This window comes from Cricetulus griseus, chromosome 2 (assembly GCF_003668045.3).
Source record: "Cricetulus griseus strain 17A/GY chromosome 2, alternate assembly CriGri-PICRH-1.0, whole genome shotgun sequence".
NCBI classification, from domain to species: Eukaryota; Metazoa; Chordata; class Mammalia; order Rodentia; family Cricetidae; genus Cricetulus; species Cricetulus griseus.
The window spans coordinates 336,962,439-336,989,859 of NC_048595.1; the positions used below are offsets into that span (position 1 = coordinate 336,962,439).

Genomic DNA, 27,421 nt, shown 5'->3' on the forward strand with positions numbered 1-27,421 from the left:
GAAGCCAGCCTGAACTGCAGGGGACTTTATTCTCAAAAAACCACCAAAGAAACAAAAACAAGTGATTGAAAAGTGACCACGACCCATATTCACACACATTTTAAAATGCAAGAGCATTGTCTCCACTCAATTTTTAAACTGAAATCATTTACTCATGGTTGTACTCAATAAAACCGTATTTTCTTTTTTGTATATGTGAAGGCATGTTCTCGTGGTTAATAAGAAAAGTTAACAAGAAAGTTTTGGCCCTATTTGAAATAGTTCTGTAGATGAAAATTGGGAAAGCATTAAGCCCTCCTTAAATCACAGGGCTAAACTCAGAATTCTGGAGATGGTTCGATCCAATGGTAAGCACATCTACTTTTCATTATTTACATTCACCTTTCACTTGGCATTAGCACCATCAGCCCTGACAAAAACAACAATTTGCACATAATTACTAGAATTGTGGTGTGCACTACAGCAGCCAGTAACTACATGTAACTCTTGAGCATTCTAAATGTGCCTGATCCCAAATGGGATATGCTTTAAGAATAAAATACACATTAGACTTCAACTAATTGAGAGAGAGAGAGAGAGAGAGAGAGAGAGAGAGAGAGAGAGAGAGAGAGAGAGAGACTATGCCATTCACATTTAACATTAATCACATGATGTAATGATACCATCTGAGTATATAGGATTAAGTATATTGAAATTAATTTTAGGAGGCTTCTATCACATTTACAAATCACTTAAGTGGCTAGCAAATTCTGCTCACGTTTGTTTTGTTGTTGTTGTTTTAATTGCACTGAACGGATGGAAGAAGCAAGAGGGGCGAAGGTGACGTGCAATAGAAGGCAGTGCTTTTTCTAAAAACTGTCTGGAAGAGGAAGAGAGAAGGGAAGCGGTGGAAGCTTGGTAGACTTGACCTAGTGTGGTGACACTCGGTGGGAGCCGGGAGGCGGGTTGTATTTGGATTCTGTTTGCACTTCCCTCCCTGGCAGCTAATAGAGCAGACGGAGAAGACAGCAGGACTGCGCCCCGGGCCTTCATCGCCGCCTGGCCTCGGGGTTCGGCCGGAGCGCTATCTCTGAACACACCTGCGCGCCCACCGAGGTGCGCGTCGGCGAACCCTGGCGCTGCGCCCACGCCCCCTCCCCCCGGATTATTTTCCTGCCACCAACCGTCAGTCTCGCACTTTTTCTCCAGAGAACTAGCGAGGAGGTCGGAGTCGCCGGGTAAGCGTCCCCCGCTTCTCCCTCAGCCCGACCCGGAGAGCCGAGATGCGGAACGCGGCTGTCTGCGGGGCCGCCTGCTGGCCGGGACCCCCCACCCCCACCCCGCTGGTCCAAGCGGCCGGGGTGGAGAGGCGAGGCCGCCCTCCCTCCTTCCATAGGCGAACGCGAGCAGACGTCGGCAGCCGAGCCCGGGGCCTCCGGGCCGCGGGGGGCCGCTGTGACCCGCCTCGGCCCCGCTGCGTCGCGGGAGGGCGGGGGAAGCGGGGGCTTAAGTGAGAGCGTCCGCCAGCCGAAGGGAGCCGGGGAGGCGGGCACTGTGCTGCGGCGCGTCGGCGGGGGCCCGGAGCGCGGAGGACCGAGCAGGGCCCGCCGGCCTCCTCCTCCATGAGGCCTGAGTGAGGCGCGGCGGTGACAGGGCGGCCCGTGGCGCCTCCCGCGCGTCCTATTCGGAGCGGCGGCGGCCTCGGTTGGAGAGCGGGAGCATGTCGGACAGTTTCGATCGGGCTCCAGGTGCTGGTCGGGGCCGGAGCCGGGGCCTGGGCCGCGGAGGGGGCGGGCCTGAGGGCGGCGGGTTCCCGAACGGAGCGGGGCCTGCGGAGCGGTCGCGGCACCAGCCGCCGCCGCAGCCCAAAGCCCCGGGCTTCTTGCAGCCGCCGCCGCTGCGCCAGCCCAGGACCGCCCCGCCGCCAGGGGCCCAGAGCGAGGCCCCCGCCGGCTCCGCGCGGCCTCCCCGACCTGGGGCGCTCCCAGGTACGGAGCAGCTCGAGGGGCCCCGGTGCCCCTGGGCCAGCCTTCCCCCGCGGCCCTTCGCGCACGCCGAACCCTGGCGCGCCGAACCCGCCCCCCGGTTCCCCGAAAGCATTCCCCGAGGGGCCCGCTCGGCACGGGGTAGGAACTGGGTTTGGAAGGAGGTGGTGGCTGGAATCCTTTGTGCGCTCCGGCTGGGGGAGGGGCCGAGGCCCGGTGCGAGGTCTGGCGTCCAGGGAGGAAGTCAGAATCCCCTCCCTCTCCGTGGTGAACCCGGGCCCCAGACGAGCATCCACTTCTTAACCCAACTCCTTGAGAGAGAGAGAGAGGGAAGGGGTGGGAAAAGCCCTGGAACGTTCGTTTTGGAGGCAGGTATGTGCATTGGTGAGCCAAAGCAAGGCTATTGTTCCCTTTTTGCAAGCTCTTTGTATGACTGTTAACCATCTTACATTTTGTATTTAACTCCTAAAATCCGGAAGTTCTCAGACGGTTTCTCAGTATGTAGTTAAGTTGTTTTATACAAAGGAATGAATACATCTAGCACTCTTTTTTTTTTTCTTTCTCAGAACAAACGAGGCCCCAGAGAGCTCCACCTAGTTCACAGGATAAAATCCCACAGCAGAACTCGGAGTCAGCAATGGCTAAGCCCCAGGTGGTTGTGGCTCCTGTGCTAATGTCTAAGCTGTCTGCGAACGCCCCCGAATTTTACCCATCAGGTTATTCTAATTATACCGTGAGTACATTTTTTTTACCTCCTGCAACTCTGTGTTAATACTATTAGGAATAATGTGGTTAAGTCTTTCACTACGGTATGCTGGCTGCTTTCTGTATTGCACACAGAAATAGCCATTCATTGAAGTCACGGATTCCGGAATATAATTTGTAGTTCTTTTCAAGGTGTTAAGTGTAAGCTTGTAAGACAAGGAATTCTTGTCTGCTTGTTTCATTGTTGTGTTCCTAGTACTTAGAAAAGATGTCAAGGCTATCTTCAATTCGTGAAGCTAAAATCTACTTCTGAACTTTATGGACGGCCTGTACAGTGAGTGGCCAGGAAAGCTTCCTTTAATTTGATTTTAGCCAGATTGCAGAATATTCTTTGGTGGCCATTTTTATGCAAATAGGTAGTTCCATGAAAGTTGAGAAATGCATATCAGGGCTCTCTTTCTAGAGGAATTCATCCATTATGTTAAAATAATATTAATAGTGCTGGTTATGTGTTGTATGCAGAAACATTGTGAAAGTTTTTAGTGATTGTTTTTTTTTTTTTTTTTGTCTTGATTTTTTGTTTTGTTTTGTTTTGATTTTGAGGCAAGCAAGGCAGTGTTGCTGCCTCAGCCTCCCAAGTCTGGAATTAACAGGTATATTTCACCATGCATTGTATGTAAGCAATTTTAGTAAAGTATACATAGGTATAAAGAACTTCTCATGCTTTTTTTTTTATCTCTGTCAATAATGTAGCAAATTTTAATTGTTTTCTTAAGAGGAAGCACAAAGCATGGTTGGAATATATAGGAAGAAATTTGCTGTTCGTGTTAAACCCAAATGAGTCAATGAATAGAGATTAACTTTAGGAATAATAGTGGTGAATTGAAAAGATGACTGGTATACCTTAACATGAGGCCTCACTTAATTATTGAATGAAAACAGTATGAACTCAGCTCAGAGTTAACACTCAGACAGCTAGCATCACAGCCAAAGAGGAACGTGTCCACATCCTCTAAGCCCTGTTTATCCCCTTGGAATTATGCCTCATGCCCAGGTGTAGCCACAGGGGCTCTGTTTTGTTTTGGTTTTGTTTTAGATAGTTTTGAAGTGTATTCCTAATTGTCCTTGAACTTGATACCCTCCTGCCTCACAGCCTCTTGTGCTGGCATGTTAGAGTCATTTTTCAAAGCTTACATAAATGAAGGTCAATAGACTAGATTGCTGCTCTAAGTATATCTATTCATATTGTAACATATAATTTAAGGTAATGTATTCACATCACTTGACTGTATCAAGGTTCCATTTGTCCATTGATGAATGGATAGCTTCTACTTGGGGGCTATTGGGAATAAGATTATTATCTCTGTCCATTTCCTGATTGACATATGCGCCTTTATTTCTGCTTAATATGTAAAAGTAGAATTTCTGTAGCCAGCCTTAGTAGAAGTAGCTGTCTTCTCTAATGAGATCATTCCACTGTGCATTCTTCATTCAGGGTTTGGTTGCTACTTGTTGTCCTGCCTAGTCAGCATATGGTATTTTCTGTTTAGCCAACCTGATAGGTATGCTATAGCTAGGTATGGTTTCAGTTTCTGTTTTTCTTTGAATTAATGATCGCATGCCTTTTGTAATCTGTATTTGGTTCTCTTCTGTTTGACCCATGGAGAATCTGCACTTTGTGGAAATAGAAACTCCATGAATATTTTAGAAAAATGCTCTGGGACTAGAAGGAGGGAGTATGACTATGGCAGGAAGAACAGCTGATTTGGTGAAAAGAGCCATTTGTTATGAAAAATAAAAATTAAGAGTAGCTTGCCAAAAAGGTGTATTTGGCTCAGAGAGGGAAGGAACCATTGAAGAGCTGTGAGTAGTTGAATAATTCAACTCTTTGGAGCCTGTCCTGGAACTCGTTCTGTAGACCAGGCTGGCCTTGGAACTCACAGAGATCTGCCTGCCTCTGCCTCCTGAGTCCTGGAATTAAACGCATGTGCCATCATCACCGGGTGACTAATTCAACTCTTAAAAATGTTTACTTTGGGGGGTGAGGAGATGGCGTAGGGGTTAAGAGCACTGGCTGCTCTTCTAGAGGACCAAGGTTCAATTCCCAGCACCTACATGGAAGCTCACAACTATCTGTAACTCCAGTTCCAGGGGATATGGTGCCCTCACATAGACATACATGCAGGCAAAAATACCAATATACATAAAAATAAATTGTAAAAGGAAAAATTAAAATGTTTACTTTTTTTAGCTGCCAAAAATGGTTAACCATTTGTTTATTTAACTTCCTGTTGACATGGACTATTTATTTTATGATGGGAGAAATAATTTTGTTGGTTTTTTTTTCCCCAAAGTCCTGAATACAGTTCAGATGACCTGTGGGTATGTGCAGGTGAGTTTGTTTTTTTTCTGAGCAGGCTAGAGGCCAGATCTCTCTAGAACTGGATTCACATGACGCTTATGAGTGGCCCATGTGGATGCTAGGAAAGGAACAAGGTCTTCTGTAGGAGTGGTACATGCTCATTTTTCTTTGTTTCTTTTTTGAATGATTTGTTTTTATTATGTGCATTGATGTTTGGCCTGCTTGAATGCCTATGTGAAGTTGTTGAGTCCTCTGGAACTGGAGTTACAGGTAGCTGTTGACCCTTCATGTGGATGTTGGGACTTGAACCTGGGTCCTCTGGAAGAGTAGGCAATACTCTTAACCACTGAGATGATGTTCTCTGCTCCACCACCACCACTTACTTAGAATCAGTCTTTTCTTGTAGGAATTCTTTGGTGTCTGTTAGTACAGCTTCTCTGTTCAGTATACCAAAACAAATGATGAACAGAAGCTTCTTTAGCTCTTGATATCTAATCTTTTATTTCAAAGATTGTTTTTAGTTGTCAGCATTTAAGTAGGATATTGAAAAGTTTATTTGTACTGGTTTCTGTTCAGATCATAATAAATAGCCATAGTGGACTAGAATTCTAAAAGCAAAATTGGTTGAAGCATAATGACAGCATAATTAACAGTTTCTTCCCTGGCTAGCTTCCTTTGTGGTAATTCTGGATTTCATGGATATTTGGGCTTGCTACCTTGTCCTAGTATTTTCTCAACCTTCCTCAATTACACTAATGTTTACTTGTAGTCCAGGTAAATGTTTTTCAGTCCATTTAGTTACAGGACAGGAGAGTCCTCATTTGTCCCAACTCTTCAGGTAAGCTCCTATGAGGGAAACTTTCCTGATAATAGCCATGATCCAAAGTTAGCTAGATTCACTCATTCCACAAACAGTTCAATACTTGCAGGTCAGGCATTGGTCATGTTGTACCAAGTGGAGAAAACTGTCTATATAGAGCTCTTTCTAGTAGTCTTCTTTCTGTTTCCAGAATCTCTGGAATCTGCTCTTTTATACATACTTAGGTCAATGAGATGGCCCAGGAAGGTAAAGGCACTTGCTGCTAAGCAGATGATCTAAATTCGGTTCCTGGGACCCACATGATGGAGAGAACCAATTCCCAAAGGTTGTCACCCACAGACATATGCACACGTGCACACACAAAGAAACGAACCTGTGGTAAAACCCTGTGCTCTTTGTCTTCAGTCTCCCCTCTAGTCCAACTGCTAGAATTTCTTCTTTTCATGCTGTTTTAGCAAGTTACAGTATCCATCTGTTCCTGGTCACTTCTCAAACTAATACAGCTATTATATTTAATCATAGTTTACTTACTAGAAGAAAGAAGTTCTATGTAGGAACTCATAAAGCCTTTCTTAAAAGGTAAAAAATGTTTGTGTGTCACCAGCAAGAAAGCTTTTTTTCCTTAAAAGCATCTTAAGTTACTACTTAAGATGCCTTTTTCCTCTCTTGTTTTCAGTAGTAAAAATTTATCATCATTGGTACTACTTGAAGCTCACTAAATGCAAATCTCTGCAGTTTGATCCCCTAGATGCATCGATACTATTTTTATGACTGTAAATGGTCTCTGATTTTTAAATATGTAATCTTTTTAAACTGCCTCCTAGGCCCTGAACACAATATAAAAATGTGTTCAGTTCCAGTGTGCAGTGGGACCAGTGCTGTCCCTAATGAATGAATTGGCTTTTTGGAGCTCCTTGCCTATGGAGAGATACCTTGCTCAGCCTAGACAATGGGGGGGGGGCAGTCCTGCCTCAATGGAACAGAATTCATTGACTCCCCTTGGAAGGCCTTACCCTCTCTGAGGAGCAAATGGGGGAGTGAGATGGGTGGAGAATTGGAATTGGTATGTAAAAAAATAAAAATCAAAAGAAAACACACACACAAAGTTCCAGTATGATATGTCCTGTGGTAGATGTCAAAGTTACCTTTTGTAGTCTTTGTGTATAATCTCCTTTACTTCTAAGACTGTAACAACATTGTTTCAGATTTTAACCTATGAATTCTCACTTAGTTAGCTCTCCTTTTGTTTCTGAGTTCATGTTACTCCATCATCATCATCCTCCTCAGGTCATAGTCCCTCAGATTCTGTGTTTTTCCATTTTATTACCCCTTTTGTGAACTCTAGGCTTTGTGTCTCCACTTCTTTTAGGTCTTCATGAGGACCTCACATTTAAACTTAAGTGTGAAACAATTATCTTTTCTAGATCCTTTTTTCTAACAAGGTTATGGCAGAAACTTAGTGTTGACTCACTTCTCCATGCTTTTCACGAATAAGTCCAGCTAACCTACGTAGTCTTAATCCTTTCACAATTGTCTGGTCAGGTTCCTCTCCCCACTGACTGCGATTTGGTTCTCCTAACAGCCCATAGTAAATACTTTCATGAAAGGTTTATCTCTCTCTGTAGAATTCTAAGAAAAATAAAAAAATAAAGCTTGAAAAGATATTCTTCAGTTGAAGACATATAAATTCTTTGAAAAAAATCTAATGCTGGCGAAGTGATGCAGACTTTGACTCAAACATGGTGTGCTGCCTCTCTGTTCAGAATACCGTGAAGGTGGTGGGCCTGAGGGCTCTTCTCTGTTCTGTATTCAGAGCAGCTCACCCTTTTTTTTTTTTTTTTTTTTTTTTTTTTTTTTTTTTTTTTTTTTTTTATGGGCATTGGTGTTTTGCCTGTGTATATGGCAGTATGAGGGTATCAGACCCTGGAACTGGAATTACAGGCAGTTGTGAGCTGCCATGTGGGTGGGGAATTGAACCAGTGTCCTCCAGAAGAGCAGTCATCACTCTTAACCACTGAGCCTCTCATCAACTCTGCTTCTACTTACCAGACTTGAGGTCTATTTTGAGGGTTCTGTTGTCACAGTGAATGACACTTGGTGGGAAATTTGTAGCTTCACCTGATGCCTTCAGAATTCTCCTTGTCATTTTATTAGTAAGTTAGAATTCTTTAAGTCTATAAAACTAACCATATATACCAAAACCTTTTTAATTCTGAAATTCACAGATATAGTTAAATATATTAATGTGTATGTTTTTAATGCTTAACTGTTTTCACAACTTTCTAACAAAGTAGCAATGTTTGTAACAAGAACATTTTTTCAGTCCAAATGTGTTGTCAGTTGTTTGGCGTTGCAGAAATGTTAGGTCTGTACTAATAAGTCCCTTTCTTTTAAAAAAGGGAGGGCGTGTGAGGGGGTTATGTATCCTTTTTTTATTTATTTATTTTTATTTTTTTATTTAATTATCTTGGAACTATTTCTGGAAGGATGGACATATATATCCTATAATGAATTATATATCACACATACACACATATATATATTCTGTTGTGTTTTCTTAAATGGCTATATGAAAGCCCATTAGCTTTGTGACTGTATACAAGTTATTCAAATTGTGTGCAGTTCTTCCTTATATGAACACTTCTTGTCCCCAGCACTGCATTTAGAATTAGCCTCCTTAGTGTGCACCCCGCCCCCCAGTTGTACATGATCTATCTCCCTAACTGACTCTTAATAGCCATCATCCCTTCCTCAGTTTTCTATTTTAGCTATTGACTTTTTTTCCTCAAAGGTATTAGGTCCAGTCCCTCCCTCTTTAGAACCAGCGTGCTGTTTATACCTAGGGCATAGAATACTGTCCCACAGATTTTTTTAGGGGTTGGGAAGGAATGATTTTGTTGTTTGTTTGCATTTTCTGTCAGTTCAGATGTTAACTCCTACTTCAATTTTTTTTTTTTTTTAGATTTGTTTTATGTGTATGAGTGTTCTACCTACAGGTAATGTGTGGGGACCATATGCATGCCTGGTGCCTGCACAGGTCAGAAGGCATTGGATCCCATAGAACAGGAGTTAACAGGTGGTTGTGAGCCACCATGTAGGTGATGGGAACCAAGCCCACATCCTCTGCAAATACAACAAATGTGTTAGCCACTAAGCATTAGTCCACACAGCCCCAGATATTAACCCTCGAGACTCTTGTCTGGCCTTGCTTCCCATAGTTGTTTCAACATCTGAATGTACCTTGCATCATGGGATTATGAGAAGAGAACTTTGCTTTATTTGTGGAAGTACTCTCAGTACCTGCACAGTTTGGCACTTAGTAGGTACTCAACATGAACTGCTGACCATCACCCTCAGTGTCCAGTGCTGGGGTTATTGGTGTGTGCCTTCAAAGGATGCAAGACAGTCTTACAGAAAGAATATATCCATCACAGGAAAAAAAAAAAAACTGCCCTTATGTGTTCTTTTGTTTTGTTTTTGTATTCACTGACTCTAGAACTTAAAGCTCTTCATAAGTTGCTTCTCTATTTTGCTCATTAGTTTTTCATATGATTTCCAATTTGAATTTATTTGCAGAAGGATAAAATCTCAAGTGGTGTATGTATTTGAACATAACAGATAAACTTTAACATGCTTTGGGTAGTATTCCATGTAATGAGAGCAAGAAGGATTTTTTTTTATTTATTTACAGAGTACTTTATTAGTTATTGTAATTGAACCCACATAGATAAGACCTTACATATTTAATACAGTAAGTTACCCCTGTACAAATGGAAAAAAATTAAGTTCAACATTTCTAGACCAATATGGCTGTTAATTTCTGTACTATGCCAACTCAACACGGTAAACTGGGATACTTTTTTCCAACGTTGACAGCACAGCTAAAGTTTCCAAAAATTCAAATTATATATGTATATGTGTGTGTGTGTGTGTGTGTGTGTGTGTGTGTGTGTATATTTATATAAAAAGACCAATAATAGCAGTATGTTATGCATCAATAGCAGCAACAGCTTTTCCAGGTTCTGCAGTCATTTAAACAAAATTGTAGAGACATCCAGCACACTCCATTTAAAAAAATAAATAAATAAATAAAAAGCAAAATCCCTGAAAACAGCACAGTTTTGTTACGAACAAGAAGGATCTTAAAACTATTGCTACTATCCAGATTGGTTTTTCTTTCTTTCTTTCTTTCTCTTCAATACAGATGTTGTCAAACATCTACAAGGATATACAGAATAGTAGGGTAGAGTACAGTATAGTGAATGTTGCTGGGCTGGCAATTCTGGTTTTTGTATGTTTGGGCTATCCTTTCCCTATAGTTTTTTGTTGTGGTTGTTTGTTTGTTTTTAAATTTATTTTATGTTTACTGGTATTTTGCCAGCATGTATGTCTTCGTGAGGTGTCAAGCCCTGTAACTAGAGTTACAGACGGTTGTGAGCTGCCATGTGGGTACTGGGAATTGAACCTGGGTCCTCTGGAAGAGCAACCAGTGTTCTTAACTGCTGAGCTATCATTCCAGCCCCCTTTAATGCAAAAAATTAGTAACTAGGTCTTATTTCATCTGTAACTAGATTTTTTATATTGTTTATTATAGTGAAGTTACTTTAAACTTTATTTCTCTGCCATAATATAAGTCTGCTAGGGATTAAAAAGACAATTCTTTGTCTTAATGGCATTCCTTATGTTAAAACACATGAGGTATGCAAGGAAGAGGATTAGCTATATGAGTGCACTTACATTTTGTTATGCTCTTTAAAGTTATGTGAGATCCCTAAACAAAATCATTGCTAGAAACACCCCAACTTAAAGCCACTGCATGCTTGTTTTGCTAGTTATATGAGTTGAATTGTTTTATTCTGTTTTCATTTGTTTTGTTTTTATTTTGAACTATAGGAATCCTATGAGGATGTTTGTGAGGATTATCCCACTCTACCAGAATATGTTCAGGATTTCCTGAATCATCTCACAGAGCAGCCTGGCAGTTTTGAAACAGAAATTGAACAGTTTGCAGAAACCCTGAATGGATGGGTCACAACAGACGATGCTTTGCAAGAGCTTGTGGAACTCATCTACCAGCAGGTAGGCAGGCTTGTAGCCAGAGGTGACCTGTTAGTTTCCCTGGAGCCCATAGATGATGACTATTCTTTGAAGGAGGCCACGCTCCTGTACTTGTTGATGCATTGTGGTTAATAGGAGCTTTTGAAGTATTGTCTTGGATAAAAATCATGTATTTAGAGATCCAAGGCTAGAGCCAGGCTACACTGTCAGTTGACCCACATAGTCGCTACTCTGTAGAAGCAGTGTTTATGGCTTAGCCAGGGCTCTGTACACACAAACAGTAGTACAGAAGGGAGTGTCAGCTCTGACAAGGAAATCTACACAAGAATCACACTTACCCTCCATATACCCCCATTTTGTTGCATCTGAAACTAATATTCACAAAATAGTTGTGGGTTTTCTCCCCTCTGTTTAATTCTGTAGGATTATTGGAGAAGGTGAGAAAAAGTTGGGAGAGAAATTTCTTGCCTCACAAATGAATTCTCCGAAAAGCCAAAGTGGTGTTAAGGATTGAGTTCAGTGGCAGAGTATTGGCCAGGCCAGTGCAGGGCCCTGAGTTTAGTCCCTAGCACTGAAATAGTTAAGTCCGGCTGCAAAATAGTCCAGTATTAAGTCTTCATGTATTTGTTCATATGCTTTTGAGAAGGTTTCACTGTATTTCAGGCTGGCCTGGAACTCACTATCTAGCCCAAACTGACCTTGAACTAATGGTAATTCTGCCTCAGCCCTCTAGGCTGTAGGATTTGACCATGCCTACTCTTAGGGCTTAAATATTGGTATCTTAAGTCCTTAAAAGACTTGCCAGTTGATATTTCTATGTCATATAACATTCAACTTTTGTTGTCAGTCACATATTGGGCATGTCAAACTGTTTTAGACAATGCTGTCTTTTCCCCCCAGAACTTTATTTTTTAAAATTGTCTTCAGAACAATTTTAAATTTGAGAAGGTTCCTTTTTTACCATACCCAAAGGAGTTATTAACATGTACAGAGGAGCATACATTACATAGAATGAACCCACAGGCATTACTCCAGCTTCTAAGAGGTATGTCATTCTTAGGTATCAAGATTAGTAAGGTTGTCTTTTTTTTTTTGTTTTGTTTTGTTTTTCAAGACAGGGTTTCTCTATGGCTTTGGAGGCTGTCCTGGAACTAGCTCTTGTAGACCAGGCTGGTCTCGAACTCACAGGGATCCGCCTGCCTCTGCCTCCGAGTGCTGGAGAGATAGCTCAGCCGTTAAAGGCTAGGCTCACAACCAAAAAAATAGTAAGGTTGTCTTAATCATCAAGTGTATAACTTAATTCTGCCACATAAGACCAACAAGAAAGGGCAGGTAGTCTAAAACTGGATCTCTAGTTTACACTTGAATGCTAAGGTTTGCATTCCTAGTGGACCTTGAATTGTTTCTCTCTAACTTGGGTGTGGGGCAGTCTCATGGAAAGTTCAACAAAAGAATATATCCTGTCTCAGAAAAGAAAAGAAAAAAAAAGATCATGTTGTAGGTGGAAAGATTGGGAGATAAGATTGGGTAAAGCAAGTGGTAGCTAAAATCCCATTTTCTGATGTAGAGAAACAAGTAGAAAATTGTGTTTAAACTGAAAAATCCCACCTACAGAAGCTAAAATCCATCACCAATAATGGGAAAAGCAAAAGTTTGGGTTTCTTTTGTTAAGCATATATCTTATAAGGAGAAATCAGTGTATTTTCTTTTCAAAATGAATCAAATGTGAGCAAAAAAAAACCTAGAAATAAAAAGGTCTAATTATAAAGCATTTGCTATGTTTCTGATAATGCTAAGATTCTCTATAAACAGTTACTGTAGCTCAGTGGTCGAAAGTGTCACTCCTCTGTCCACTTTATACACACCTGAGCAAAAAAGTTAACTCATCTGTTGAATAATTGATCCAGAAGGGGCTAGAATCTGTGGTGGTTTGGTGATCTCTGTGACCCTAGTCAGGCTTCTTAATCACTTGGTGTGTTTTCCTGTCTACCATGAGGTGCTAAACTGTGTCCTCCGCTGTTCTCTGAAATCTGCAGTTGCAGTCAGATTTCTTAAGTGCTGTTTTCACTACATTCCATGCTCTTCAAGATGTAGTATTTCCTCACTGAATTTTTACTTTTTACTTTTTTATTTTTAAGTAGTTGCTTTGATTTCCTTTTTATTCCAAGTGTTTTGGGATCTTTATGCCAGGTACTGTTAATCACCTTTTTGTGTGTCCAAGTGAAGCCAGGGAGGTTTTAGTAGTAGCCAAGGTCACAAAGCAGAATATTTGGGTGTCTTGTTGTGGACTGCTAGATCTCAAAGTGTGTGTTATATTACCCTGAGAAGCAACATTGATCAATAGTTTGCCAGCTATTCTGGTCATTCATAATTGTTACCAAGCAGCTATGTACACATCTGTATTTTCTGCAAAAATGAGTTAACATCAAGAGACATTTTCTAATTGTAAATAAGGAATCGAAGAAGTCACCTTACAGTTTTCTTTGTACTGTAGTTCTTAGTGTAAGGATAGGTGAGAGGATTCATTTTTCCTTATGCCTAACAAAAGCCTTTTAACATATAGTATATAGTTAATTTTGGTAGCCAAAATGGTTTTCCTCCATAAAATATTGCTAAGTGTTTGCATTGATGATAATGTATTTGTGTCATACAAAACTTTTCTTTTTAAAAGGCCACGTCTATCCCAAATTTCTCTTACATGGGAGCTCGCCTGTGTAATTACCTGTCCCATCATCTGACAATTAGCCCACAGAGTGGCAACTTCCGCCAATTGCTACTTCAAAGGTCAGTGTGAATATAAAATTACAGATAATAGAATTTGACCATTGATGTTTTCTAAAAGACATTTTGATATAGAGAGTTGCAGGGGAATATAGGCAGACCAGTATGATTTCCAAAATATTTACAACTTATAGTCAAATATGTCAGTTTTTCCTATAATAGCTTTTGCCTTCGGATTTAGGAATGCCACCTGCATCACACTACATTCTTAAACTTGAGCTTTATATATGGACTCTTCATTATGTTCCATCTATCATTTGTTCTTGTCCTTCTAATTGCTATGTAATACTTATTTTAAAATGAGCTTTAAAATTTTTATTGTCTCTCTGCTCTTGTGAAATCTTTGCTGTACACATTTTTACTGTGTAGAATTAATGCTTAGATTGCACAAATATTGTTGGTATTTATTACATATTTAATAGTTGGCATTGATTCATGAACTATTAGGGAAAACTTTAATTTTCTTATAGTGTGGTAACTCACCCCGAGACAGAATTGCTTCAAGTTCAGGGCTAGCCTGGGATACATACTAAATTCCACTCCAGCCTATGCTACAAAGTGAGATACTTCCTCAGAAAATTAAAACTAATTTTTTAAAAATTCTCATCATTTGAGGGGCCTTTAGCAATAAGATTATTTTCATGTTTAAAAGCTTAATATCTCTTGTCTGCTAATTACTTGAACATACTTCTAATGGAGGGCTAAAGATGTACTTTGAGACTAGAGTGCAAACCTCTGAGCTCATTTTCCACTGTACATGCCTTCATACACACACATCAAACAATTAATGATTACAAGATATTTCTGAGTAAGAATTCTAAACATAGAACCCAGCTAATCCAGAAAAAAACTCATAGTCTCCCAACCCTAGACAGAACTGCAGGTAACTAGGAATGCTGAGAATGGGGAAAGTAGTCTTTAGTGTCCTGGGGTTTCTATTGCTGTGATGAAACACCATGACTGAAGTAGCTTGGAGAGGAGAAGATGTATTTGGCTTACGTTTCTGTATCACAGTTCAACATCAAAGGAAGTCAGGACAGGACCTCCAGCAGGGCAGGAAGCTGGAGGCAGGAGTTGATGCAGAGGCCATGGAGAAGTGCTGCTTACTGCCTTGCTTCCATGTCTTGCCCAACCTGCTTTCTTGTAGAACCCAGGCACACCAGCTCAGGGATGCCACCATCCACAATGGGCTGGGCCTTCCTACATCAATCACTAGTTAAGAAAATGCCTTACTGCTGGATCTTATAGAGGCATTTTCTCACTTGAGGTTCCCTCCTTTCAGATAATTCTAGCTTGTGTCAAGTTGACATAAAACTAGCCAGCACACCTAGGAAAGAGCCCACTGATTATCCAGTACCAAGTGGTCAGCCCTGAAGTCATATGCATTCAAGTAACATCAAAGGGTCTGAGCTGGTTACACACACACACACACACACACACACACACACACACACCACACATACACCAACAACAATTAAAAAGTAAGAGGCTATGTATTTGGGGGAGAGATGGGGTGAAATGAATGATATAGTTATATTTTAATTTCTTAAAATTTAAAAAGTTAACCCATTGATAAAAGTGGTACTTCAAATGCACATGTAAAAGATGAATTAATTGTGCTAGCAGCTCAAGTGTATAACCATTCAGAGAAAAAGTAAAAGGAGAGATGGGTTCCTGTCCTATACCAGATTAAATACCAAGCACATCAGACTGAAGGGAGACAAATAGGGAAGTATTTAAAAAGCAAACATATCTTGGGTTGTCAAAGCTATTTTGAGCAAGACATAGGCCATAAACTTGCAAAATGTAGATACAAATTACATCTGGGGGAAGTCAAATTTATATGAAGTAAAAATTAGAAATTTTATATATAGCAATGCTCTCCTATAAGAGCTTCTATTAGTAAAAGATCTCTAGGAATTGGACTATAAGCAGGGTATGATGACAAAAAGGCCACCATATTAAATTTCTCATTGTTTGAGTTTTCTTTGACTTTCCACTGTGTGAACTTCTATAGTACTGTAATACTATCAATAATCTGAGTGGGGAACAACACAACTCTACCCTTAAAAGTAAGTGTGTGTGTGTGTGTGTGTGTGTGTGTGTGTGTGTGTGTATGTATGTATGTATGTATGTATGTATACTTTGAAAGAGACAAAATGAAGTTGCAGTGACATGGGGGTGTTATCTGGTCTTTGTTTTCACCTTTGTGAAATAAACACAGGTTCTTTCTATAATTGAAAATAATTAGCTTTAGAGGATTTAGGGTCTTTCACCTGGATAATATCCATGTATGGGGGGTAAGGATTTACTTGGGCACATACTTTGTGTCTTACATCATATGGCCTTAGAAATTTAGGGGAGAAAACGTCTGCTTTATCGAAACTTAACTACAAAATTACAACAGAAAGAAAATAGGAAAAGATTTGGATAGCTGAGTTGCCATTAATTAGCCCTTTTATTATCTTAACCAGTATCCTTTACATACATTTCTTCTAATGAGAATTGCTTTAATATGCATGAGAAGGTAGTATGTGTATCTTGCTAGGTTTGACTCAAAAGATGGTGCTCATTAGGGTATAGCATTGGACTAGAATTGGACTACATGCAAACAAGTCTGTGGTCATTTCACACTGACCGGTAAATGTTTGGGCAAGAGAGGATTTCTTCATTTAAAGTAAATTGTTATTTACTTTATATCAGGGAGGCTATATGGGAACCATTCAGTCTCCAAAAGCTCTTTACTGATGGGTGATCTTTCCAGCCTCTTCCTTTGTCTGTCTGTCTGTCTGTCTGTCTGTCTGTCTGTCTGTCTCTCTTTCTCTTAATAGCTGCCAACATCAATTTTATAAAATGAATTACTTTCCCAGACATTTCCTACTTTAAAAAAAAAGAAAGAAAATGAAAACCTTTTAAAAACATCCATTATAGTAATAGTGGCTAACCATAATTTCCCTCTAGATTCTGTGGTAGACAGTTAGGATTAGTTTAGATGCCTTGAAACTGTGAGTATAAACTCCAACTTTTCTGTTCATTATCTGTTTTAGGGAAAAATAAATAAATAAAAAAAATCAGTTATTTGACACCTTTGGTCTCCATTGAAAATAGAGACATTAATTGGACTTTGTGATTTCAACTGGTGAGGCTCTGTTCATTTTTACCCTAGGTATAATCTCTAATAATATATCTGGGAAATACAGGAGTAAAGAATGTAGTTGGGTGTGCTGGTGCATCATCTAAACCGGGACTCTGGGAGGGCAGAGCAGAGGGCTGTGGGTTGAAGGCTTGGCTAAGTGACATAATGAGTTCAAGCCAGCCTGAACAACTCAGCAAAACCCATTTACAAAATACTAAAAGGGGTTGGGGATATTGCTCATAGTTGCCTTGCCTCATACACACAAGGCCCCAGAGTCAGTCTTAAAAAAAAAAAGACAAGGCTTCTTTTTCTCCCTCTACCCCTTCAGTGTAACTGGATAAACACATACATTCTTTACAGAAAAGAAAGAAAACACTTCAGAGTTGGAGAAAAGTAGTGTTTCTTTGGCAAAAATACCTTTGAGGCACGTCATTTTTCCTCTTTTAGTGCTAGAATGTTCGGATCCTTTGAAATCTATATTGTTAATATTACAATTTGATCTGTATCTTAAAACTGCATTGTTTGATGAGGTCAAAACAGTCATTGTGCTTGCCTTTATTACTGTTGGTAACTAGACTGACAACTATCTCATTTTACTGTTGAAAAGACAAAGCAGTGTGAGATGGTAAAAGATACATCTTTATTAGGTGCCGGACGGAATATGAAGCTAAAGACGAAGCTGCAAAAGGAGATGAAGTGACTCGAAAACGATTCCATGCCTTTGTTCTGTTTCTGGGAGAACTGTATCTTAACCTGGAGGTGAGAGCACTTTTTACTAGTACTCAAGGCTTGAACATGAAAGATCCTTCCAGGGAGAAATTTTTGTCCACATTATACTTTTACAACATCAAAAAAGGGGGGGGGGGTATTAGTGTAATGAACTCTACCAGGTGATAACTGCCTGCAATCCCAGCACTTAGGAATCTTGAGTTTTAGGCTAGCTCAGGTTGCATAGTGTGACCTGACCCTGTGAGTGTTAAGCAAAATGAAGAGTAATAGAGAAAGCAAATCTTTTCATACCCAATTATATTTGAATGGAACATTATTCTACTCATGAGCAGGATGTTACAAAATCACCACTAAGCTTTTAAAAACCCTTATGGTCTCAGAAAGCTAACTCTGTCAACCAGGCTGGCATCGAACTTGTAACTTGTAATCCTCCTGCTTTAGTCTCCCGTATACTAGGATTATAAGCCAGAGCCACCATACCCAGCTTCAGTGCCACATTATTTTAAAGTCTTAGTGTATTCCTTTTTCAGTCTTTTTGTTTTGCTTAGTTTTGGTTTTGAGACAAGGTGTAGCTTTGGCTGTCCTGGAACTTGCTCTATAGACCAGGCAGACCTCTATCTCCTGGGTGCTGGGATTAAAGGTGTGCACTGCTGCCACCACCACCACCACCTAGCCACCCTATACACACAAAACAAAAACTTTAAATACCAATTTAGCTTAAATTACAGCATGTTTAGTGAAGCAGCAGTATTGAGTAGACTTACATTTCCATGGTGTTTTATGTGTGATGAATAAGAATTAAATTTTACCTATAACCTATACAGTTTTATTAGAGGTCTTATTTATATAGAGAACAATTGTAATTAATTTGAAGTTACCACAGTGTGTGTTCCTATATTTAACTGAGATTCTTAGTTTTGCAACTAATTCATAGGCTATTTATATATCTGTATCACATTTGAGTATTGTTGCTTTTAGTCATCTTACTGTTTTTTCTCCTAAAGATCAAAGGAACAAATGGACAGGTTACAAGAGCAGATATTCTTCAGGTTGGCCTACGGGAACTGCTGAATGCTCTGTTCTCCAATCCTATGGATGACAACTTAATTTGTGCAGTAAAGTTGCTAAAGGTTGGTTTTTCTCTTTTAAAAAATTTTACAATATTATAATTTTAATAATTTTTATCATTTTTTGTGTGCTTGTGCACACATATAGTTAAAAGACAACTTGAGGGGTTTTCTTTCTACCGTGTGGATTCTGGGAATTGAACTCTGGTTGTTGGAAATCTTTCATCCTAACCCATTTGTAAATTTCCTTTCTATGATTGTGTGCCTTTTACAAAACAGTTCTTAGTCTATTTTAGGTTTTTTATTTTTTTGACTCCCAGATGAAAATTCTTAATCATTTCAGAGAGAATTTAGCTCTGTATTGAGTAACTTCTTAGTATCCTGTTGTATTCAAATATAGTGTTCATCTATTATTTTAATGAACATTTGGGCTATTTTCCATTTGGCTACTGTAGCACTGCTAGTAGTCTTTCATTATCTCTTTATGGATACTTTTGAAGATTAAATTTTTGAACAGATTCAGAGGGTCAATGAACATAGGTATTTTATATTGACAGATAATATCCAAGTTTGCTGAGCTACAGTATACTCTTCCTGGTAATGAGTGAGTATACCTTTCTCCACATCTGCCAGGGAAAAGTAGAATCAATTTGGGTTTGCTTTTGTCATGGTGAATAAAAGAAATCCTCAGTATAATTTGAAGTTACCTGATCAGTAGTCAATTTAAGCATTCCTTCATGCTTAATTGCCATTTTTGTGAATGGCCTATTCATATCCTTAATTTCTGTATTTTAAACATTTTACATACTCTGTGTGTGTGTGTGTGTGTGTGTGTGTGTGTGTGTGTGTGTGTGTGTGTGTGTGTGTGTGTGTGTATGTGTGTGTACACATGTTTGTACACAGAAGTATACATGCAGGGGGCAGAGCACATGATTTTTGGGAGTTGACTTTCACTTTCTACCTTGTTGAGGCAGGGTCTCTTGTTTATGCTGCTGGCCTTCATACTCTAGGTTATATGGCTGGTGAGCGTCTATGTGAGTCTCCTGCTTTTACTTCCCATTCCTCTGTAGGAACTCTGGGATTAAAGGTGTGTACTACCACATCATTTTTTTTCAGGGGTTCAAACTAAAGTCATCATATTTGCACAATTAATGCCTTTATGGGATGAGCTAGCTCTCTAGCCCCTTTAATGTTTTTCTTAGAGATTTTTTTTTTTTAATTCAGAGCTTACACACACACACACACACACACAAATATGAATCTATGTATGTGTGTTTTGAGAGAGTGTTACAATGTAGATCTGGCTGTCCTGGAATCAACTCTGTAGACCAGACTGTCAAACAGAGATCCACCTGCCTTTGCCTCCCAGTTGCTGAGATGAAAGGCATGTGCCACCACATCTGGCTGTTGATTATTTTTTAAAGAGGCATTCATTAAAATTTAATAGCCAATTTTAGTCATATAGGGACTATAACATAATTATGGACATGAAACCATGTAGCTTTATTTTCTAATTAGTCAAAAGCAAAGATGGTATAGAAGTCTCTGAATATAGGTAGTAGGCAGAGAATAATTTGGAAATACCTAACCATTTAATTCATCTTGCTTAAAGAAAAAAAAAAGTTATAGAGCTGGGCAGTAGTGGTGTACGCCTTTTGTCCCAGCACTTGAGAGGCAGGTGGATCTCTATGAGTTCAAGACTAGCCTGATTTACAGAGTGAGTTCTAGGACAGCCAGGGCTGTTGACACAGAGAAACACTTGTCTTGAAAAAAATAAAAGTTCTAGCTTTTGCCAATACCTTTTAAAAATCTCTCCTCTATTGCATTCCTGATTTTACTGACATCTGTGCTTTTAGTTGACAGGGTCAGTTTTAGAAGATACTTGGAAGGAAAAGGGGAAAACTGATATGGAAGAAGTAATTCAGAGAATTGAAAATGTTGTCCTAGATGCAAACTGCAGCAGGTAGGAAAAGAAGCCAGTAGATCTCAGACTTTTTTTTTTTCTTTCCGGTTTTTATGCTTCATCAAAGTAATTAAGATTATGGATCAATCTAGTATTTTGCCTATGGCTTCTCACTACTAAGTTTTGTTCAGTTAAAAACTTAGATTTTTCTTTGTGGTAAGATATGATGAGTCTATTGAGAAAGAAAATGATTTAGACTTTAAACATGGACCTGTTTGTGTAGTGAACTCTACCATAAGTAATGTAAGAGACCAGTGTAATTAATGACCATATATATAGTCAGTTAAGTGAAACAGATTTCAAGTTTTTTGCTTTTTGTTTTTTTCAAGGCAGGGTCTCACTGTAGCTCTGGCTGTCTTTTAACCTACAGAGATCTGCCTGCTTTTGCCTCCAAGTGCTAGGACTAAGGCATGTGCTACTAAACCAAGTTTCAAGCCTGTGGGGTTTTTTTGAAACAGTTTCTGCGTATCTTTGGAGCCTATCCTGGAACTCAAGCCTTTTTTTTTTTTTTTTTTTTTTTTTTAGTAAAAATAATACAGTGAATTACGTCATTGAAAGTGTCTAGAAATTTAAAGCATTAGGTGTCTGTGTTAAATTGAGTAAATGGAGCCTCATTGGAAATACTTTGGAGCCTGACAGCACTTGGGCAGTGGATGCATATTAATTTGTTTCTAATTTTTGTCTGTAGAGATGTAAAACAGATGCTCTTGAAGCTTGTAGAACTTCGATCAAGTAACTGGGGCAGAGTCCATGCAACTTCAACATACAGAGAAGCTACCCCTGAAAATGACCCTAACTACTTTATGGTATGCTGTGTTTGTATTTTAAGTTTCACTTAATGCTTTGTCTATTACTTCTCTATAGCTGTGATAAAACACTGTGACCAAGGCAATTTACAAAAGCAAGCATTTAATTGGGCCTGCAGTTACAGAAGTTTAGAGTCTGTGATGGTGGAGCAAAGGCAAAAGTAGGAACAGCTGAGAGCTCATGTCTCAGTGCACAAAAAGAAGGCAAAGCACACTGGGGATGATATGAAAGTTTTTTGAAACTGCACATCCTGCCCCCTGTGACACACTTCCTCCAGCAAGGCAAATCTCCTAATCCTTCCCAAACAGTTCACCAACTCATATTCATACATATGAGCCTAACAGGGCTCTTGTTCAAACTACCGAATTGTGAATTCAGTTTTGGAAATTGCTTATATATATTGCTTATATAATGCTATTCTGATAATCCAGTGCCAATTAAAAAAATGTATTGCCATAGGAGCCAGTAGATTGTGTAAATACAGAGAGACCCTCTAGTGAAAAGGATCATCCATTGTCAAGAAAGAGTGATGATGCTTGGGTTTGAGTCAGCATTATAACCAAATTCCTACATCTCAGATGTTCTGTGCATGTAGTAGTAAAGTAAAAAAGACCAGGACAGCTTCTGACGTCACCAAATGAAAAGCAGCTACCGAGGAATGTTCAACCCCAATCTTGTAACCACCTTAAAAATGGCAGGATAATAAAACAAAGCTAAAAGCTAAGTCAGCATAAATCACAGTTCCCAGGGATGCATCAAACACTAAACAGCAGGACCCAGAACTACAGAGGGTATGAGGACCAAATGGAAACCTAAAAGCCATATGCATTGCCAGTAAATTGGGGGTTACTTATTTGTGTACAATAGAGTGGCTACTTTTATCATTTTGATTCATCCTAGAATGAACCAACATTTTATACATCTGATGGTGTTCCTTTCACTGCAGCTGACCCAGGTATGTTGTCTCAGTCACTTCCCCTATTTTTTTTAAGTAGTAATTATATAAAACATTTGACAGTACAAAGTATGGCTTTCTCTTTTCTTTTTTCTTTTTTCTTTTTTTTTTTTTGTGGGGGGGGTGTTTGGCTTGTTCTCTTTGTAGTCCTGGAACTCGCCCTGTAGACCAGGCTGGCCTCAAATTCACAGAGATCCTCCTGCCTCTGCCTCCTGAGTGCTGGGATTAAAAGCATATGCCACCACCTACTGGAGGATTTCATATATTATAAAATTGTAGGGTTACAATTTGTCATATGTTGTATTTAAATTGATTACTTGGGACTATTCCAAGTAATTTGTTTTTAGTGTCTTGTCATTTTACCAGTTAGACATTTCTTCCCTCAATTAAGTGCAGCCATTTTTATTTTGTACTGCTTAGTTTGTTTTCATCTTACATTTTCAGATGCTTAGAAGGCAGAGGTGAATCTAGTGGACTGCATACATAGTCAGCAGCTTATGTTATTACAGTTACTAAGAATTACAGATTGCATATTAGTACCCTTTTTACAAGCCAAATCTCTACATACCTTCCAGGAAAGGGTTATTTATATAAAAATGGCAGTAATTGTGACAGGTGGGATAGTAGACTGAAAGTCTTCTAATTTAGTACAAACTAAAGCCAGCTATAACAGTTTTTTCAGTCTTTTCCTCTGAATAACAACATTGTAATGTTCTTCTGGCACAAAAGTCTCTTTAGGATGAGTAAGTAGAACTAAGTTATAGGGTTAGCATCTTCAGCTTCACTAAGCCAGTGTTGCTATATTGCTTTCCAGCAATGATTGTTCCATTTAGTTTTCTCACCCGAAGCTCAGATAACTTTCATTTTTCATTCTTGAAAACACTTAATAGACATAATTACTGTCAGCCCAACTATAGGAAAACCTCTGTAGTTATTTTTATGACTAATATAATACTGAATTTCTTCCTGCCTTTGATTTTTTTTTTCTTTGAAAATTGCCCGTTGGTTGTCTTTTTCCCATATTTCTGCTGGATCATTTGTAATTTGTAGTTTGTTGTTGTTGTTTGGGTTTTTTTGTTTTTGTTGTTGTTGTTGTTTGGGGGGGGGTATGTGGTTTTTCAAGGCAGGTTTCTCTGTAGCTTTGGAGGCTGTCCTGGAACTAGCTAGCTCTTGTAAATCAGGCTGTTCTCGAACTCACAGAAGTCCACCTGCCTCTGCCTCCCAAGTGCTGGGATTAAAGGCATGTGCCACCACTGCCCCGCATGATTTGTAGTTCTTTACAAAGTCTACAAAATGATGATCTTGATCAGTTAAGGTTTTTATCCCTTTGTGCTATGTAACTGTCTTTCCATTTTCTTTATAATGTATTTTCATATACATGCTTTGAGTTTTAATTTATCAGTCTTATTTGTGTTGTTTTTTACTTACATTTTATTTTCTTTTAAAAATCACATTTTGCTATTTTTCCTATTTAAGCCTTATATCTACCTAATTTTTACATAGAGAATATAGTAGGTAAAATATTTTTTCACTGAATTGTCTCAGCAGCAGGTATTAACTTATTCTTCCTCTCTTAGTTATAATAAGCTGCCTGTGGTATGCTGCATACATTCATGTAGATTCTTTGTTCATGTATTTGTCTTTATACACCAATAACCTGTTCTGAACTATTCTTAATAAATCATGTTATTTCTGGTAAGCCACATCTTAATCTTAATAGAAAGAAAGAAAGAAAGAAAGAAAGAAAGAAAGATTATTTTGGCATCAATGCTTTTTTTGATTTTTAATTTTATTTGTCTTTTATGTATGGATGCTCTGCATATACACCTACATGCCAGAAAATGGCATTAGATCCTATTATAGATGGTTGTGAGCCACCACATGAGTGCTGGGAATTGAACTCAGGACCTCTGGAAGAGCAACCAGTGCTATTAATCACTGAACTATTAATCACTCTAGCCCAAGAAATTTTTATTGCAAGCTCATTTTTATCTTTCTTAAACCTTTAATCAGGAATTACTTCAAAATTACTGAAAAGTAAAAATTGCACAAGGATTCTCCATTGGCCTTTTCCCAGATGTTCTTTTGATAACAATTATTCCGTATTCAGCTTTTTTTTTTTTTTTTTTTTTAATGTGGAGAGTTACAAACTCTGGGAAAATGGTTTCTCCAGAGTGTCTGACCTCATTCCATACTCAAACGTATAATCAACTTTTGTTTGCCACTGAGGTGTTTTATTTGCTTTTCCAGGTTCAACCTTTTAAGATGTCGACCCTTAGATGTTTATGAAGGATGAGAGATAGGTATATAGAGCATGAGTTCTATCTTCCTCTTCTACACAGACCCAGGGCCTTGCTTTTGAATGTTCTGTGTGTTTTTAAATGCCAAGCCCTTTGACAACTGAAGCCAGCACCCTCTGTGAGCCTCCAAGCTGTAGTGTGTATATGCATGATCTGGAGTTCCCTGTTGATGTGCATTGATACATTTAAAAATATATTAGAGCAGGGAGTTTTTATGCTTAAATTTTCTCTAACCTGTCAAAATTAGAATGGCACCAACCCCTGATGTTATATTAGAGTTTTATAAAGACAGTCTTGGAAAAACTTGGCCCTAACCCAGAAATAGAATAAACTTTCCAAATAAAAATGAAGATTAGCCTGCTGTGATATAGGCTTGTCATCCTAGCTGCTCTGGAGGTAGAGTCAGGAGGCTTACAACACAGACCTGGGTAACTTAGTAAGATCCTGGTTCAGGATAATCTAATTTAAGCCAGGCATGGTGGCCCAAAGCTTTGAGTGCTTGGAGGTAGAGGCAGGAGAAATCTCCATAAGTTCAAGGCTGGCATGGTTGGCATAGGGAATTCCACAGCAGCCAGGGCCACAAAAAGAGACCATGTCTCAAAACACGCACGCACGCACGCACGCACACACACACACACACACACCCCCCGCGAAAAGAGCCTGGTATGGTGGCACATGCCTTTAACCCCAGCATTTGGGAGGTGAGGGCTGGAGTATCTTTGAGTTCGAGGCCCACCTTGTCTACACAGGGAGTTCCAGGAGCTATAGAAACTCTCTCTCAACAAACAAAAAGTTAGGAGATATCAGAGTTATTAGTTGAGCTGTAGAGTATTTGCCATAGTATATGGGAGACCTGAGGTTCAATCCTCAGTAACCAACTGTGGAATATATTTACATTTAAAACATAGTGTGTATAAGTTTGGGAGCATGCAAGGAAATAAGAGCAAGCTGAATAGAACATACATTTTATGAAAGCATATTATGTAATTTTTTTCTGTTTAAACAAGTCCTTCTTAAAGAGGTTGTAGGGACAAAACTGCTCATTTCATAAGATGATCTGCTCATTTTCTTCCTATCACAGATTACCAAGAGAAGTATCAGGAGTTACTTGAAAGAGAGGACTTTTTTCCAGATTATGAAGAAAATGGAACAGATTTATCCGGGGCTGGTGACCCGTAAGTTCTCTTTTTCATTACTGATGTGTTTTATGAACGTGTATTGTTGTGTACATGCATAAGGGGGCCAGAGGTTGATGTCAGGTGTCTCCGTTAGTCACTGTCCATGTTATTCTGAATCGGGGTCTCTTGCTAACCCTGGAGGTAACTGCTTTCACTTAGGTTGGCTGACCTATAGGAATGTGCCTGTCTTGCCTCCCCATTTCTGGGATTATAGTCACTAACCACCACACCCAGCTTTTTACATGCACACTGGGGAGCTAAACTTAGGCCTCCATGCTGTGTAGCAACTGCTTTACACTGAATCATTCCCTACCCCCACCCCTTATTACTCATTGTTCTTATGAAGCTTTTGTGACCAAGTTTTGAGTATAACTAAAGGAAAAGAAAGATGATAAAGGAATGGCATTGGGGGGCCAGGAAGATGGCTCAGCTGGCAGAAGGGCTTCTTTCTTCATAAGCCTGATGACTCCTAGATTCCCCGTGTAAAGTGGATGGAGAAAAGGACTTCACAAAGTTGTCCTCTGAGCGTTGTGATAACAAGAGTGCACCACCATGCTGCAGTGTCCTACATCATTTTAAACTGCTGGAACTTGGAGCACAGGGCCATCTGGATTACATAAATCTCAGAAGTAGCTTCCTGTTACACAGTCTGGTTTCATTGAGATCTGTATCATTGTGAAAAGAGCCTTGCATAAATAAGCTTTAATGTTAGTTAGACATAACTACTGGAAGGATAAAACTTTGAGTGGGATAAAAAAAAACATAAGCAAATGTCATTTCTGAAATCATGTTCTAGTTAATGTGTTTATTAATAAGGTGTGAACTTACATATGTCAAATCTTTAATTTTTAGGTACACATATCTAAAAGTATAACAGAATTCAGTCTAGGAAAGTGCAGCTTAACATCTCCAGACATTTCCACACTTGAAAAACGGTGAACTGAAAAGTTCCATGAATCATTTTTGGCTTTTTTTTTGCAGATACTTGGATGATATTGATGATGAGATGGACCCAGAGATTGAAGAAGCTTATGAAAAGTTTTGTTTGGAATCAGAGCGTAAGCGAAAACAGTAAAGTTAAATTTGAGGCTATCGTTTTGGGTTTTTTTTTTTTTTTTTTTTTTTTTTTTTTTTTTTTTTTTTTTGTTTAGGTATGGTGATTTAGCAGAACACAGGAAAGCAAGAAACTGTGTCAAACTTATACCAAATTAAGGATGTTGAGTTATGTTACTAATGTATGCAACTGTAATTTTGTTTAACACTACCTGCCAAAATAAACTTTATTCCCTGTAACTTAAAATGTGTATATATATATAATAGTTTTATTATGTACAGTTAATTCTACTGTTTTGGCTGCAATAAAATCGATTTTGAAATAAATGAAATGTTGAAAGAAAATTTTGCTAGCTGAATAGATGCTTATCATTCAACATCTTTTTCTTGAGGTTAAAAAGTCTTAGCCTGGAAATACATATTACTGCAAAAATGTAGCATTCTTTTTTAGACATGACTATTACTGCTTTTAATTTTAGTTTAACATTTGTTTCTCTATAAATTGAGTTTCAAATACTAATCACAATCATGAAAATCTTTAGC

At 39.1% G+C, this 27,421-nt stretch overlaps 2 protein-coding genes across 6 annotated transcripts in view; one reads left to right on the top strand and one right to left on the bottom strand.

Moving 5' to 3' along the window:
* The window catches only part of Nnt (nicotinamide nucleotide transhydrogenase), a 102,134-nt gene extending 100,833 nt beyond the window's left edge, over positions 1-1,301 (bottom strand). The window contains exon 1 of one of the 2 annotated variants that reach the window (XM_027401410.2): positions 1,164-1,301. The gene's annotated coding sequence lies outside the window, so the exon portion shown is untranslated. The remainder of the gene's footprint in view (positions 1-1,163) is intronic. The other variant, XM_035440579.1, reaches the window with a different exon arrangement.
* Positions 1,080-27,125, top strand: Paip1 (poly(A) binding protein interacting protein 1). 4 transcript variants are annotated; one of them, XM_027401415.2, is made up of 11 exons: positions 1,080-1,217; positions 2,531-2,697; positions 10,745-10,930; positions 13,581-13,693; positions 17,474-17,585; positions 18,560-18,685; positions 20,479-20,585; positions 21,274-21,391; positions 22,293-22,347; positions 25,729-25,822; positions 26,807-27,125. In XM_027401415.2, the coding sequence occupies exons 2-11, from the start codon at positions 2,602-2,604 to the stop codon at positions 26,898-26,900; spliced, it is 1,101 nt and encodes a 366-aa protein (XP_027257216.1). In that variant the 5' UTR covers positions 1,080-1,217; positions 2,531-2,601; the 3' UTR covers positions 26,901-27,125. The 4 variants fall into 4 exon arrangements, with proteins under 4 accessions (XP_027257216.1, XP_027257213.1, XP_027257214.1 ...); XM_027401412.2 differs by lacking the exon at positions 1,080-1,217 and adding an exon at positions 1,501-1,967; XM_027401413.2 differs by lacking the exon at positions 1,080-1,217 and adding an exon at positions 1,504-1,727.
* The last annotated feature ends 296 nt before the right edge of the window (positions 27,126-27,421 follow it).